This window comes from Triturus cristatus, chromosome 11, assembly GCF_964204655.1.
Source record: "Triturus cristatus chromosome 11, aTriCri1.1, whole genome shotgun sequence".
NCBI classification, from domain to species: domain Eukaryota; kingdom Metazoa; phylum Chordata; class Amphibia; order Caudata; family Salamandridae; genus Triturus; species Triturus cristatus.
The window spans coordinates 581,793,737-581,806,688 of NC_140594.1; the positions used below are offsets into that span (position 1 = coordinate 581,793,737).

Here is a 12,952-nt window from a genome sequence, read left to right on the forward strand (position 1 = left end):
ACACAAACATGCATGGAAGCTGCAGACATGGCAGCAACTGTAAATCTCCATATGAATAGGTCTTTATAGGCGATCCACATAGCTGTGACCTGCAGCATACAGCACACCACGGAAACAGTACTCTTTAGGCGTGGTGGTGGCAGAGGTAAGGCACCAGTATGGCAGGCAGTATAGAAGATTCTGTTTTGCTGACTCTCACACCATGGTGAGTAATCACTGCTTTGTAACCTATTCATCGCATCTTTCAATGAGAGATCCAGTGCTGGAAAAGTAAAGGTCACTTATGTGTCTCTTCAGCTATCCAGATTTTGTATATTTCCTGGTTTTAAATGGGCACGGCCCCTCCAGATGAAGTAAAAACATATCTGAAACATGCGTATTTTCCTTGGTCCGAATGATTTGGACATAATATGGTTGTAAACAATTTTTAATGTTATATGTACATTTCTGGTATCATTCATGTATTGAGGGTTTCCAGCCAAGAAAGGGGACTATTCAAACAATATGAGCATATAATAAAAGTCATTACTGGGGAACTATCATTACATTTAAACAAAATAGCCCACAAATTAGAAATAATCTCTAAGTATGTCTTGCTGCACAGGGCAGTATGAGGTCAGATCTGAGAAAAGCTGTGATGGGCTTGGAGACAGACACAATTAAATAACCCATCCCTGTTCTAACAGAGAGACTGCAGCGTGAGAAGAGCAAAGGACTCTGTCGGAAGGGGGAATGGAGCTTGGAAGAGCTGCGGCCTAACTGGTAAGTGAACTCTCTCTCTGTCATACAAGATGCAGATAACCAATGCTCCTGTGACCAAGATCGATAGTACTTATTATCAATTAAGAGACATGAAATATTGAGGTAAACCACCTCAGTTTGAACCAATGGCCTGCATTTTTCATACAGATTTGGTGCACTAACCTGCTAAGCTCAGTGGTAGTGGTCCCCTGTGGAGACCCAGGACTCTCTCAGTTCCTTTGCTGTTTTCCTTCCCTGCTTCTTCCGAAGGTTCCCCGTTCATTACAGAGAATACAGACAAGATAAAGTTTATTGTGAGCTTCCTCATGTATCCAAAATCTCACCCTCTATTTCCACGAATCTCCTCCATGGGAAAATACAAACTTTTGCACTTTTTGAAATTGAGTATATCCACTGTCATACCTCTCCATCCTTTCCTCCTTGGTATGTATGTTTACATTCTTCATTTCTTCATTTGTGGTTTTAAACCTTCACTTTCACAGTCACTAACTCCAAAACTGCCAAAAGTATGGGTTCATCTTTCTTCAGATGGTTGTGAGGCACTTACATAGAGGGAACAAAGCCACAGAGCAGGAGAGTGCTGTACAGGATGGAATCGAAAGTGAGAGGGATGACTCAAATGTAAATGGGAGCAGGGGGTAGGAGGTGAAGAGGAGGGCTGTGTGGACCCATACGGTGCAATGCTGTTTGTGTTCGAAAGCAAAAAGATATGTTGGTCTTCCATGCGAGGTACAGTGGGGTGATTGAGAATGTATCTTCATAGACAAAGCATCAGGCTTTGAAAGCAATGCAGGTGAGAAGAGGGGACCAGAGAAGTCTTTTGAGTATGAGGAATATCATCTTGTACTGCTTTGGCCTATAGAGCAGGTCAACACATTATATATGTGCCTCCTCGAATCCCCACAGTACTCTCAATAAGGCTTCTTTAGTGATATGTGCACTGGCAACACTCTCCCCTTTTTTCTGATAACTGTACCTCTCTATGTGACAGTGGCAGACCTCTTTTTTCCAAATGGCCTTGCGTCAGAACCTGTTCGGTGAGGGCGTGTTGCGAGCAGGGGCTATTGGGTCTCAACACTGTGGACTGAGGTTGTTTGCTTCTGATGTCCCATGGTCTATCCTACTGTGGCTCTACGGACTGGGCCAAGCACAACCCTTTACGCACCTTGCTGCCAAAGGTAGCAATGGTGAGCAATTACAGGCTTCTCGGGGAGATAGTGATGGTGTGATCGGGCTCAGCGATCAACAATCAATCAACAATTCAATAAGAAAATGCCCAGCTCAGCGGTTATCTTTTCAAGAAAGAATGTTATCAGGCAATAGTACACTCTCTATATTACACACTTCTATAACAGAAACAATTTAGTGTCTCTGGGAGCTATTTGAGCGGTGCTGAGTCTTATCGATTGCCTCAATGTCCCCCCATCCCCAGGTTGTTGCCCCATTCCTGAATACCCCCCTCTGTGGGAATAACATGAATATAGCTCATGTGCAGACTGAATCACCCCCTAAAAGTATGTGCCCTCTGTCTCGGTTAGTCTGTTACCAGCCTCAAGTGGAGTCAGTACTCACAGGTCAGCCTTGCCACCACACACTCGGATTGAGTGGTGGCGCGTCAGCTGGCAGTTCTGCCTGCTCTCGATCCTTTGGCAGGCAGAAACAGGAGCCAGCAGTCTTGATGTGGTGCGGTCCCGACCTGACTGACAGTAGAGGTACTGGAGCTCAGGGTCTTGATAATGGGCTGATACTGGAGAAAACAGGTCCTCGTACAAGTCCCGACAAGGCCTGGTGATTCTTGGTAGATACAGCCCCCCATGGGCTGATCATGAATTCGGCTGCTGCAGCCCTGCACGGGCTGAGTACAACTTCTTGGCATATGTAGCCCTGGAACCTCAACATTTTCAGCCATCATTGTTTAATCGCAGCTTGGGTAGCCAAGGCTGAACACAACTTTGGCAGATGCGGCCATGGACACGTTGATCTCAGCTTGGGCAGATGTAGCCATACACAGGCCAATCACAACATGCAATAACAGTAACAACCTGGTCTCATTGCTTGCAGTTGTGGTATTCTGGTTCGAGCCAGGATTCATTATGCAGAGTTTAAAAGCTCTATGATGCTCGAATCCGACAGACCGCTCTCCAAAAGTGCTCTCTTCAAGGGACCCCACAAACATCAGGAACATGATGCACTTCATTTCTTCCTGTTCAGGCTCTCCTTCTCCAGGATTGGCAGGCTCCTTTCTTCCATCAACAGGCAGACAGGCTCCTAGGCCCTTCATGTTAGGTATACAGCTTCTCCAGCAGGAGATCCAGACTTCAGGCAAAGTCCTCTCACCTCTGGGAGACTGGCTGCCAAGCAGACACCAGCTCTGGTTACATAGCAGTCTTATGAATGCACTGTGAAGCACTCCCTTCCTTGGCCATTGAAGACTTGAAACTAGAACAATAAGTGGGGTAGAAGGGTTCCACTTGTATTCACAACTGGCAGACAGGATGTGTATATTCACTGTCAGAAACTATAGAACCAGTTTAAGGTGGTTCCCCTTTTAAGTGTCCTTTGCAGGTGGTTCTTCAGACACAGTCTTTGGGTAGAGTGATGCTTCTCACAGCACTGTAGCCTCTAGTATGGCCCACCCAGAACACAAGCACAGGGAAGTCTGAGGTTTCTACTCCTGTCTGCCAAACTAAAGGAGTAATCCAAGAAAGACAAAAGGACCTGTCTAACGTAAAGGTTTCCTCATCTTGGACAACACATTCTGCAATCTCACCCCTCACCCCTACCATCCAACAAATGGCAGCATTCAGGAAAGTTAATCAGCAGCTCCTTGGTAACCAAAATACCTCATCAAATATATAAAGAAGCTCTGTATGGCCCACCTCACTTCTATACCTAGGTTCCCAACGTTCAGCTTCAAGAATGTGAGCAAATTACTTCCGCTATCTGGTAACATGACCCTCACCTTACCATCTTATGGAAGGCCAGGCTGGCAGTATCCAAAATGGATTCCACTGGCTCTTGCTTACATACAGGCATCATGAATGTACCACACAGGCTACATACAGCAACATCCATAACACACTCTTGATGTTAAAACTAGAGACTGGGTAAGCACATAGGAGCTGAACTTTACACAAGTAGGCCTCCACTCCAGTGACTCCGGTAAAAAGGTTTGGTCACACTAGGGTTTCTCAAAACAGGTCTGTTGCCAGTATTGCCTGGTTTCTAAACCCATGACAGCGACAGTAGTCTACTGTAAGTAACAGGATGTACTTGATGCGCCCCTCCACCCCTCCCTTCCCCCCCAGGTCACAAGTCTAGGATATAGTCAGACATGCTCATGCAAGGGACAAGTCTAGTCTTCTGCACACATGCTGGATTAGTGTGCAATTGGAACCAAAAATCAAAAGTCTGGGTACTAGATACACGCAGTTAGGCACCCAGGGATGGACATGTCTGGAGACCATGCAGGGACATTCTCCTCCCAACACCTTGTCACGCTGCTAGTCCACTTTGTGAATATCAGACAAGAAAACCTGAGAAGGCTCTTTTCTTGAGAGAGACACTCTGGCGATCTGAGCTCTGAGGACTCCGCCTCGTAGGAGAGAGCCATGACTTAGTGTCCTGGAACAGATCAAGTGCTTCACTACCTGCCTCTGGGTCATATCCAAGAAGAAAGACTGCCTGAACATGGTGCACCTTGCTCCTTCGTTAGACTCCACTTGCTACCGCCCTTCTAAAAGGTAAACAACCTCTTTGTGGTCCTTGGCCTCATTACTTTGAAGCCACCCCTTACACGTTGAGCTTCGGATATCTTCCCTTTTACCCGCCTTTGGCCTGTGAACTACTCACTTTAGGACACTTAGTGTTATTTTTTGGGCCTTGGAGGGTCTGGGGCTTGCATTGGCAGGCTGTGTGGAATAGGAGTGCATGGCGTCATGTTGAAAGGGTAACAAGCTCCCTGGAGGTAGGGAATCATGCACCCTACATTTGAGGTTTCGGGCTCCATGAGTGTTGTAGTGCTTCGGTGTATAAGGCTCCTTTGGTTTACAGGACTTGGTTTCTTACGACTAAAGCGCCGGAGGCCTAGACTTTGGTAAAACAAGTTCATTGGGTTGTAGAGCATTGTTGCTGATGGAAAGCTTGTTCGTTTGAAGGTGCTGAGAAACTTTCCAGTTGGCAAAAAGGCTGTTTGCACAGTGCTGGCTCCATGGAATTTCAGAGCAGTCCGCTGTTGGGTTTGAAAGACTACTTCAGTTTCAAGTGCTGAGCTCATTGTGCTTGGAGCACAAGGGTTCTTGCTGGCATGCTTGACCTTCTGGATTTGGAGTTCAAGGCATTTTTGTAGTGCTGTTGGCTTTGGAAGACAGGCTTCTGGGTTGGAAAGAATGGAATCTTGCAGAGCGTGTGGCAGACTAGTTGGCCATCAAGTTTCTGTAAGTCACACAGTAACCATTGCTAACACAGACCATGCGGCACACATATAGTTTCATAGGGGCTTATTTACAAGCACTGTGCACCGCCGGACCATCACGTTTTGTGACGTTCTGATGGCACTCAGGACTTGGCCATATCTACAATAACACGTAAAGCCTCCCTGAATGGCTTTTCATGTCCTTGTAGATACGGAGTGAGGCAACGCAGCGAACGTCGCTACATTGCCTCACAGTGCGTCAGGAAGGAATGCCATGGGTGTTGCAGTTGGTGTTCCCACGCAATGCCCATCGGGTTTGACACATTCCCAGACTTATAACATGGCATGAATCTGGGAATGCGTTAAAACTGTGCGTCACCCCAGGGGTGGCGTAATGAGGAGAAATAACATTATTTCTCCTTGTTTTTTCCTCTTTCAATAGGGACAGATTTGTAAGTGGATTGTGCTATTGGAACTTCACTTTTTCCGATGTCCCAGTGGCACAATGCCCTGCTCCATATTTACAAAGCGGCATCAAGCCAATTTTTGTGGCTTAGCGCCACTTTGTAAATATGGTACATTTTTACGCAGTTATCTGCAAAATAGGGGCATGTCATAGGTGTTGCTGTGGGCGTTCTACTGCAACAACCATTGCTTTTTCATTCTGCCCCAGATTTACAAGGATCTGTAAATCTGAGGCAGGGCCAAAAACTAACACCATTCAAAAGCAGGTGTTATATTGGCACAATGAGGAGAAATACTTTCATTTCTTCTCGTTTTTGCTCTGTTGCAGCACACATAGAAAGACCAAATTGCCTTTAAAGATTGTTAATGTGCAGAAAGGTGTCCCTAAGATTGTTTATGTGCAGAAAGGTGTCCCTTCATGCACATAAACAATCATTCCCTGCAGCACAGACATCCTTGCACCCTAGTGCCAGGGTGCCTGCGTTGCAGGGCGTGCAAGGGTGTCTGTGTTGCAGGAAATCATCCCTGAAACACAGCCACCCTTGCACTATGAGTGCCTGTGTTGGTGCTAGGAAGCTATTTTTAGCGTTAGAGAAAACACAGGGGTGCACTGTATTCTTGTAAATATGGTGCATTCCTGTGTTTTTGACATGACGCAGTGCAGCACTGCAAAATTGCTTGCAGTGCTGCGCTATTTCCTAATAAATATGGCACACTGAAAGGAAAACGCCTCCAATTATTGTTTTTGTGCAGGAAGATGTCCCTGCCTGCACACAAAAAACCATGCCAATAACACAGACACCCTTGCATCATGGTGCAAGGGTGCCTGCGTTGGCGCAGGGCAGCTAAGTGTGCCCCAGCGCTGGCTGAAAGGACAGGAATGCACCGTATTTTGTAAATACGGTGTATTCCCGCCCTTCCGAATTAGCGTGGCGCAGCACAGCAAAATGACTTGCAGCGCTGCTCTACGTCAATTCTTTGCCAGTGTGCCTTATAGTTTCCACAAAATATTTTGAACCCAAACAATGTCTTGTGCTGCAAAAAGGTATGCGTAAAGAGAACTTTGAAACTCTATATAGTTCAAAATGGTGTTTACGCACACAATGAAAGCTACATACGATCCTACTCTGTAAGTAGGGTACTGTGTGTACGGGTGGTCGCCAGACAAATCTTCATCGAGTTGTCTAGCCCCCCCCCCCCCACCCCCCAAAAATAAATCTGAGAGAGCGTTTGGATCGCCACCAGCTCTAGCTTTTGAAGTCCAAATAGGCGCGCTAAATGGACACTTGAGCACACTCCATCTGGCACGGACAGGCGCATAATGGTGGAATAGACTGACACAGAATAGGATGGGTAGCCGGTGCCTGAGATCATGATGGGCAGTTGGCGACTGGGATGCGCAGGGAGACCCTGGGACAGCCTGACGGATCTGCGGCGGAAGGTTGGCACCTTGTATGAAAGAGGAAGCCTAAACCAGATTGATGCTGTCTGGGGCAGTCCGGCATTACCCTCTACGCACAGACGGACGCTGAGACAGGCAGTTGTTTAGACTTCACCACGGACGGACAGTTGGACAAACGAAGCATTGGGCGGACACACGGGACCCAGGGGGGAGAACGCTTTTGTGTTTGTGTACCCTTCATTTTCAGTCTCCTGTTTTTCTTTGTAATGTTCTATTTTGTACCACTTTTCTCTTGGAACGTAACTAGCTCTATTGTACAGCGCTCTGACACCTTCGGGTAATGTCCGCGCTTTATAAAAATGCACTAAATAAAATATAATAAAATAAAACGCTCCGGCGGCCAAGGCCTCCTTCCTGACAGACTCGGCCCAGTTGGCGGCGTCCTCGCTTGCATAACACCACGGCGGCTGCCAAGCTGAGCTGGCGTTGTTTGTGGACAAACAGACTTCTCAGTTCCTGCTCAGTGTGTGTAATTAGACAAAGCTGGGCCAGCGTGGGTTACTCGAGGAGACACTGCGGCTGGACAGCAAGAGGGTGGCGGCCAGGGCACCGGGGGTGTATGAGGGGCAAGTGGCAGGGCACGGCTGGATAATCGGAGTGTAGGAGGGTGAATTGTCTGAACAAGACTGAGGGATAAAGGCGCCAGAGGATACTGGCAGGATATGTCCGTGGGGGGATGCATGAGGATGAACGCCAGGACACGCCTGGGGAGTGGGCGACTTGCAAAGGAAACGCCAGAGAACGCGTGACACAACAATCGGTGACTAGTGGGGAGCCGGACGTGCTCCAGATGCCCCACAGCTTGGCAGGTGGCGTCCACCGTAGTAGAAAGCTAAAAGCTAAATAAATGCGAACACAAGCCAGTGTGGGGGCGGCAACTATTTGGGCAAATCTAGGTTCTGGGAGAAGGTCGGAGGAGGATTGGGGTGCAGGGGTACAGCTGCTCGGTGCAAGGCCAAGGAATGAAGGTGCAGATCAGATTCCTACACTGAATCTTGTGTGACTAACCTGGCAAATAAGAAATGGGTGCAACCGAGTCAGCAATACTCTGCTAGCTGCACTTACAGCAGCTGTTGCACTTGCCGGCTACGAGCCAGTCTGGGTATCCTCAGATATGCAAATGCTGTGGCTTCCCACATTTTCTCATCTCTGACGGTTGGCGACCTTGGGCCAGTGACCGCAGTTATTGGTACACCGTTTCCTGCGTTAGCTGTCAGGCAATGCTCCTGTGACCCAAATAACGTGCACGCAATGTGTTTGCAGTACCCAGTAGGCAGCTCGCTGTGTCAGCTAGACTACACATGGGAATTCGCGGAGCACGAACCTCACGTAATGTGCATTTGCGTAATTATGCGACGTTTTGAACAAACTACACGTACTCCAAAACCAACATTTACCGCTATATTTTAGTAAAAAATGGTTCCTTGCACACATTTTGGACGCACAATACTTTGGTGATAAAAAATAGTGCAAAAACACAAGCTCTGCAAATAGCATTGTCCCTCTTTCAAGTTGTTCCCGTTGTTCCCAAGCATTTCTGCTAAATTTTGCGTGAACAGCATGTGATAATGCGTGTCATTATTTGAAATGGCATAAGAGCTTAATTTCAGGAAATTCACATAACTAGCCTCATGTAAAATTACCAAGATTATTCTAGATTATCCTAGCTTAATGGAAATGTAACCCAGACCTAATGGCAACACGACATGCGCATCTGAGTGTTGAGTCTGTAGCATGCTTGGCCTTACGCCACATACTTTGGCTTACGCCTAAGCACCAGAGGCAACAAGGCAGAGTTTTGACTGTAGGATCCATTAGCTCCCTTAAACATCTGAAGCTGGTTACTGAAACCAGCCCTAAAGTGCCATGTGCGAGTTTCTCTCTATCTGTGGTGTCCAAAATATCTGAGTGCGGAGCTTCAAAGACTGCAGAATGTAGTTACCTAGTTACTCATCTAGCGTTAGGACTGAAATGCAAATACATTTTTGGGCCCCTTTAGCTGTCTCTTCGTTAGCTTTCTGTAGCAGAGAGAATTTAAAAATCTCTGTGTATGGTTCACAGGACGCTTTATTGAGAGATCCCGCTATTCTTACAACTGAGGTCTACGCTTTAAAGACCATAGAGGAATTTGAGATGTACCCAACTATGCCATCTTGGAGTCCCAAAGGCAGACAAGGGTCGCAATGGGGGGAGCGGGCCACTTTTAGAATACTTTCCCATAATCGCTAAAGCTCCAGGAAGATCACCATGGTATTCCCAAAATAGTGTGCACCACTGGGGAGGAGTAGCTGATCTTTCTTTCAGTGCAAAGAGGCCAGAATATGGCAAATGTTGCTTTTAGTCAAGTACTTTTTACTTTTTTTAACAGAGGGGGTAAAAGGTACTATTCAGGAACACTCATTTAAATAGATTAAAGGCAGAATTACGCCACTGATAAAAGGAGTGTCTAGGGGAGTTGATTGCAATCGAGGACCAACCAGGAGACAGATCAGGAGTGGTGATTATAGTTTGAAGATTTTTGTTGGGGGGCGGGGGGCGAGATTACATGTTAAGGAGGAGGGAGGAGGTATGGAATAGGCAAGAGTACGGGATCGGAGGAGGAGACTGGAAAACCGCAGGGTAAGTGGGGGGGGAGACATGGTGCATCACTTCAGGAGGGAATGACTACCAGGTGGTCACACTACAACAATGTGTTGCTTTTATTGATGAGGAGGCAGCTCTTTGTGGAAGTGGAGGTCAGGGCCTGCATACCTGTACCTACTAGAATGCCATCCCTTCCATTCCACCGCTCCCCCCTCCACCAGTGATAGTAGGAGACGCCCTGGCATGTCAACTTACCCTCCTTGCAACTCCTGGTTTCCTTTCTGGAGATTCTGCTGTTGCTAGTCTTTGTGCTCCACTGGAGGGGAGAACCTTGCATTTTAGCTAGGGGAAGCGCTGGAGACAATTCAGCAAGTATTATGCATGATACTGGTGAGCAGCACACCTCAATAGTGTTCCCTAAAAGGTGGTGTAATGCTGTCATGCTTGTGCTGTCCAGTAGAGCATTGCCACCATTAGGTTGGCACCTTGATGGCAGTTTTGAAGTTGGCTTCTAGGAGAAAGAGGTTTAGTCCGCAAAGCCAGCAGGAGCCGGGCATCCTTCATCTTGTGAGCATGTAGGTCGTGAAACTGAGTTTGATGTTTATGTGGAAGCCTTGGAACTTGGTGCTGACAATAAGCCACTAAGTGAAGCCACATAGGATCATTTCTGTGAGCCTTGCTGTTGATTGCAGCTGTATGCAGGTAGTATAGAACTCTGCCTTGGTGGTTGTTCAGCTTCAGCCAGGTATGGGGCTTCGATGTTTGAATGGGTAGAGTAGACCTCTAGGCAGAGTTGTACGCCACCCAGTGCTTCATTTGTAAAAAAAAGAAGTGCCGGGGACCTCGTCAGGAGGCCACCGCAGTTTGCACCACATATTGCCACTGAACATACACAGCTACTAACCATCACACTGCTACAAGTGTGACAATTCAGACTGTTCAAGGCCCACCAAAGCTTTAAGATTGGCTTGGTTAGCTGGTATTAGTTGTTTTAATGTATATTGAATTAACAGACAACAGTTTTTCTACTCATCTTTAAATTACACAAACAGCGCCACCATGTGGTAGCTGTCATAAGTGTAGCTTCCAGCAATTAAGTGCCAGCAATTGAGTGCCAGTGCCGAGCACCAGCAACCACTGGCTCAAATTAAGCAGTGGTGCCACCTGATAAATTTTGATGTCCTTGGTAGCCACCGAAATTCCCACTATTTCGGCGGTTGAGTTTAAGATTACCTATGAAAGAATGGAGCATTGGGGAATGCTGCAGATGACAGGTTTGATTTCTGACCTGGAAACGTTTATTCAGAGGAGCTTGGCTCTCAGGGAAAGTTGTGTTGTGACCCAAGCAAGGATGATCCATATGAAGTTCAATCGGAGTGTCTGGGAGTTAAGCAGGGCCGGTGATCCTCAGTGTTGAAAACTGCAGAGAGGTGGAGCAGGATGAGAACACTGTTGGAGATCTGAAGAGCATCATCCACCACTTGGGCATTGCTGTGCCTCTGCTGTATTGTTTCTGATTCTTGTAGTCTTGTAATAGGGTGTTTCTTTCTTATTAACCTTGCTGAAGAATCGGAGGCGAGTGGTCAGATGGTAGTGTGTGAGATCATTGTGTCGAGGCTAGGCTTCTCTAAAATGGGCAGAAGCAGTCATATCTTGAGGGTATCAGGGAAGGCACCTTGGTTGAAGAAGATGTTCGCAATGTTTATTTGAAGTATCAGGGCTTCTCTTGAGAGGTACTTCACTTTTATTGATGGGATGGCATCATCTGTGGACTCTGTGGCTTTCAGGAATTGGCACATTTTTGCCACATTACTCAGAGGGCATTGGAAGTTGTTAATTTGGACGCACTGTTGGATGGGACTTTCGTGGAGATGCTGGGTGCAGCTGTGTTGTTGATGCCTTATAAGACTTTGTTGATCTTGTTTTTATTGATTTCTGTGGCGTTCTCTAGGAGTGAACCTGTGCGATCTCTGGCAAATGCTTCATAATGTGCTTGATTGCCTTAAACAGTGACCTTCTTCTGTTGGATAACAAAATACAAACGTCCCTAGAGGAATCATTTAGCTATTATTTCATATTTCAAAGCATGTCACATATGTGAACACAATTTATCGCACTCTGGGAATTTCTCAAAGACCAATGTTGTATAAATATTTGTTTTAATCCAATTTTAGAAAAACATTCAATTCATCATGTACGGCAACCAAAGTGCTACTGATTTTATCCATATATTTCACAGTAGTAAAACAACACCTTTTGCTTTTTGTACATATGGACGGAAATCCACCATATATCAAACTTAAACAGATCTTTTCATATTGCTTTCATTATGCCTTGAAGAACATAAATACAAACAAAAAGGTGCGATAGCGTCTTCTGTTGGAGGCTCCACAGAAGAGATGCCTTCACATGGTACTGATATTTTTTAGTGCAGTCAGCACACCTTTTTCAAGCCATCCAATTGTGCTATTACTGTCAGCATGCTCATGGCTGTATTAGGGTGTGGAAGCTTTGGCATTCGCATACTGGATGTTGAGTGGGTGAGGACATCTGCGGTCATCTATAAGGTGGGGAGAAGTCTTAGAGCAGAAGGACTGTACTTGTGTGCTTGGATCAGCTATTGAGACCAAAGTTATAACGTCTACAAGGAGTATGTTCAAGGTTTCTGATTTTCAGTAAAAATCGGTTATAACGGATAAAACACCACTGAAGGGAGTATATGTATTTCAGTAGAAACTGGAAAACACTAGACTTTGCTGCACTTTTACTGCTTTGGTGCACTATGGTGTCAAATCAGTTTATATGCAGTTTCTACCTGGAAGGACTTTTCGGTGATGGATACCCCTGCTGTGGCCACTCAGGCCATGGTAAGTCACATAATATTCACTCTGACAATCCACAAGTTCCTTAGTATCCCAGGAGCTTCTTTCCCTCCTGTTTTGGGAGCATGGCTCACCTCATATGGCTTCAGCTTACTGTTTACTGAATAGTTTTATGCCTGTTTTGGGAGCATGGCTCACCTCATATGGCTTCAGCTTACTGTTTACTGAATAGTTTTATGGGAGGAGGGGTGAAAAGGTCCCGATCCCTTACTGGCCGTATATTGAGCAGGAATCCTAGATCTGATACTTGCCCTTGGACAAGGGGAAACAAATTCAAACGAGGTTCAACAGGCTTGTCAGGGCATGATAAGTTTCTATTTTTTCTAAGGATAAAATTCCAATCGTCTGCTTGGAATTTTTTCCTTAGAAAAAATAGAAACTTAT

The 12,952-nt window shown here is 46.2% G+C and overlaps 1 protein-coding gene across 2 annotated transcripts in view; it reads left to right on the forward strand.

Moving 5' to 3' along the window:
• Window positions 1–12,952, forward strand: part of HR (HR lysine demethylase and nuclear receptor corepressor) — a 388,960-nt gene that overhangs the window by 282,870 nt on the left and 93,138 nt on the right. For both annotated transcript variants that reach the window (XM_085633820.1, XM_085633818.1), the window contains one exon: window positions 687–762. In XM_085633820.1, the coding sequence (XP_085489946.1) occupies window positions 687–762 (76 nt within the window). The remainder of the gene's footprint in view (window positions 1–686; window positions 763–12,952) is intronic.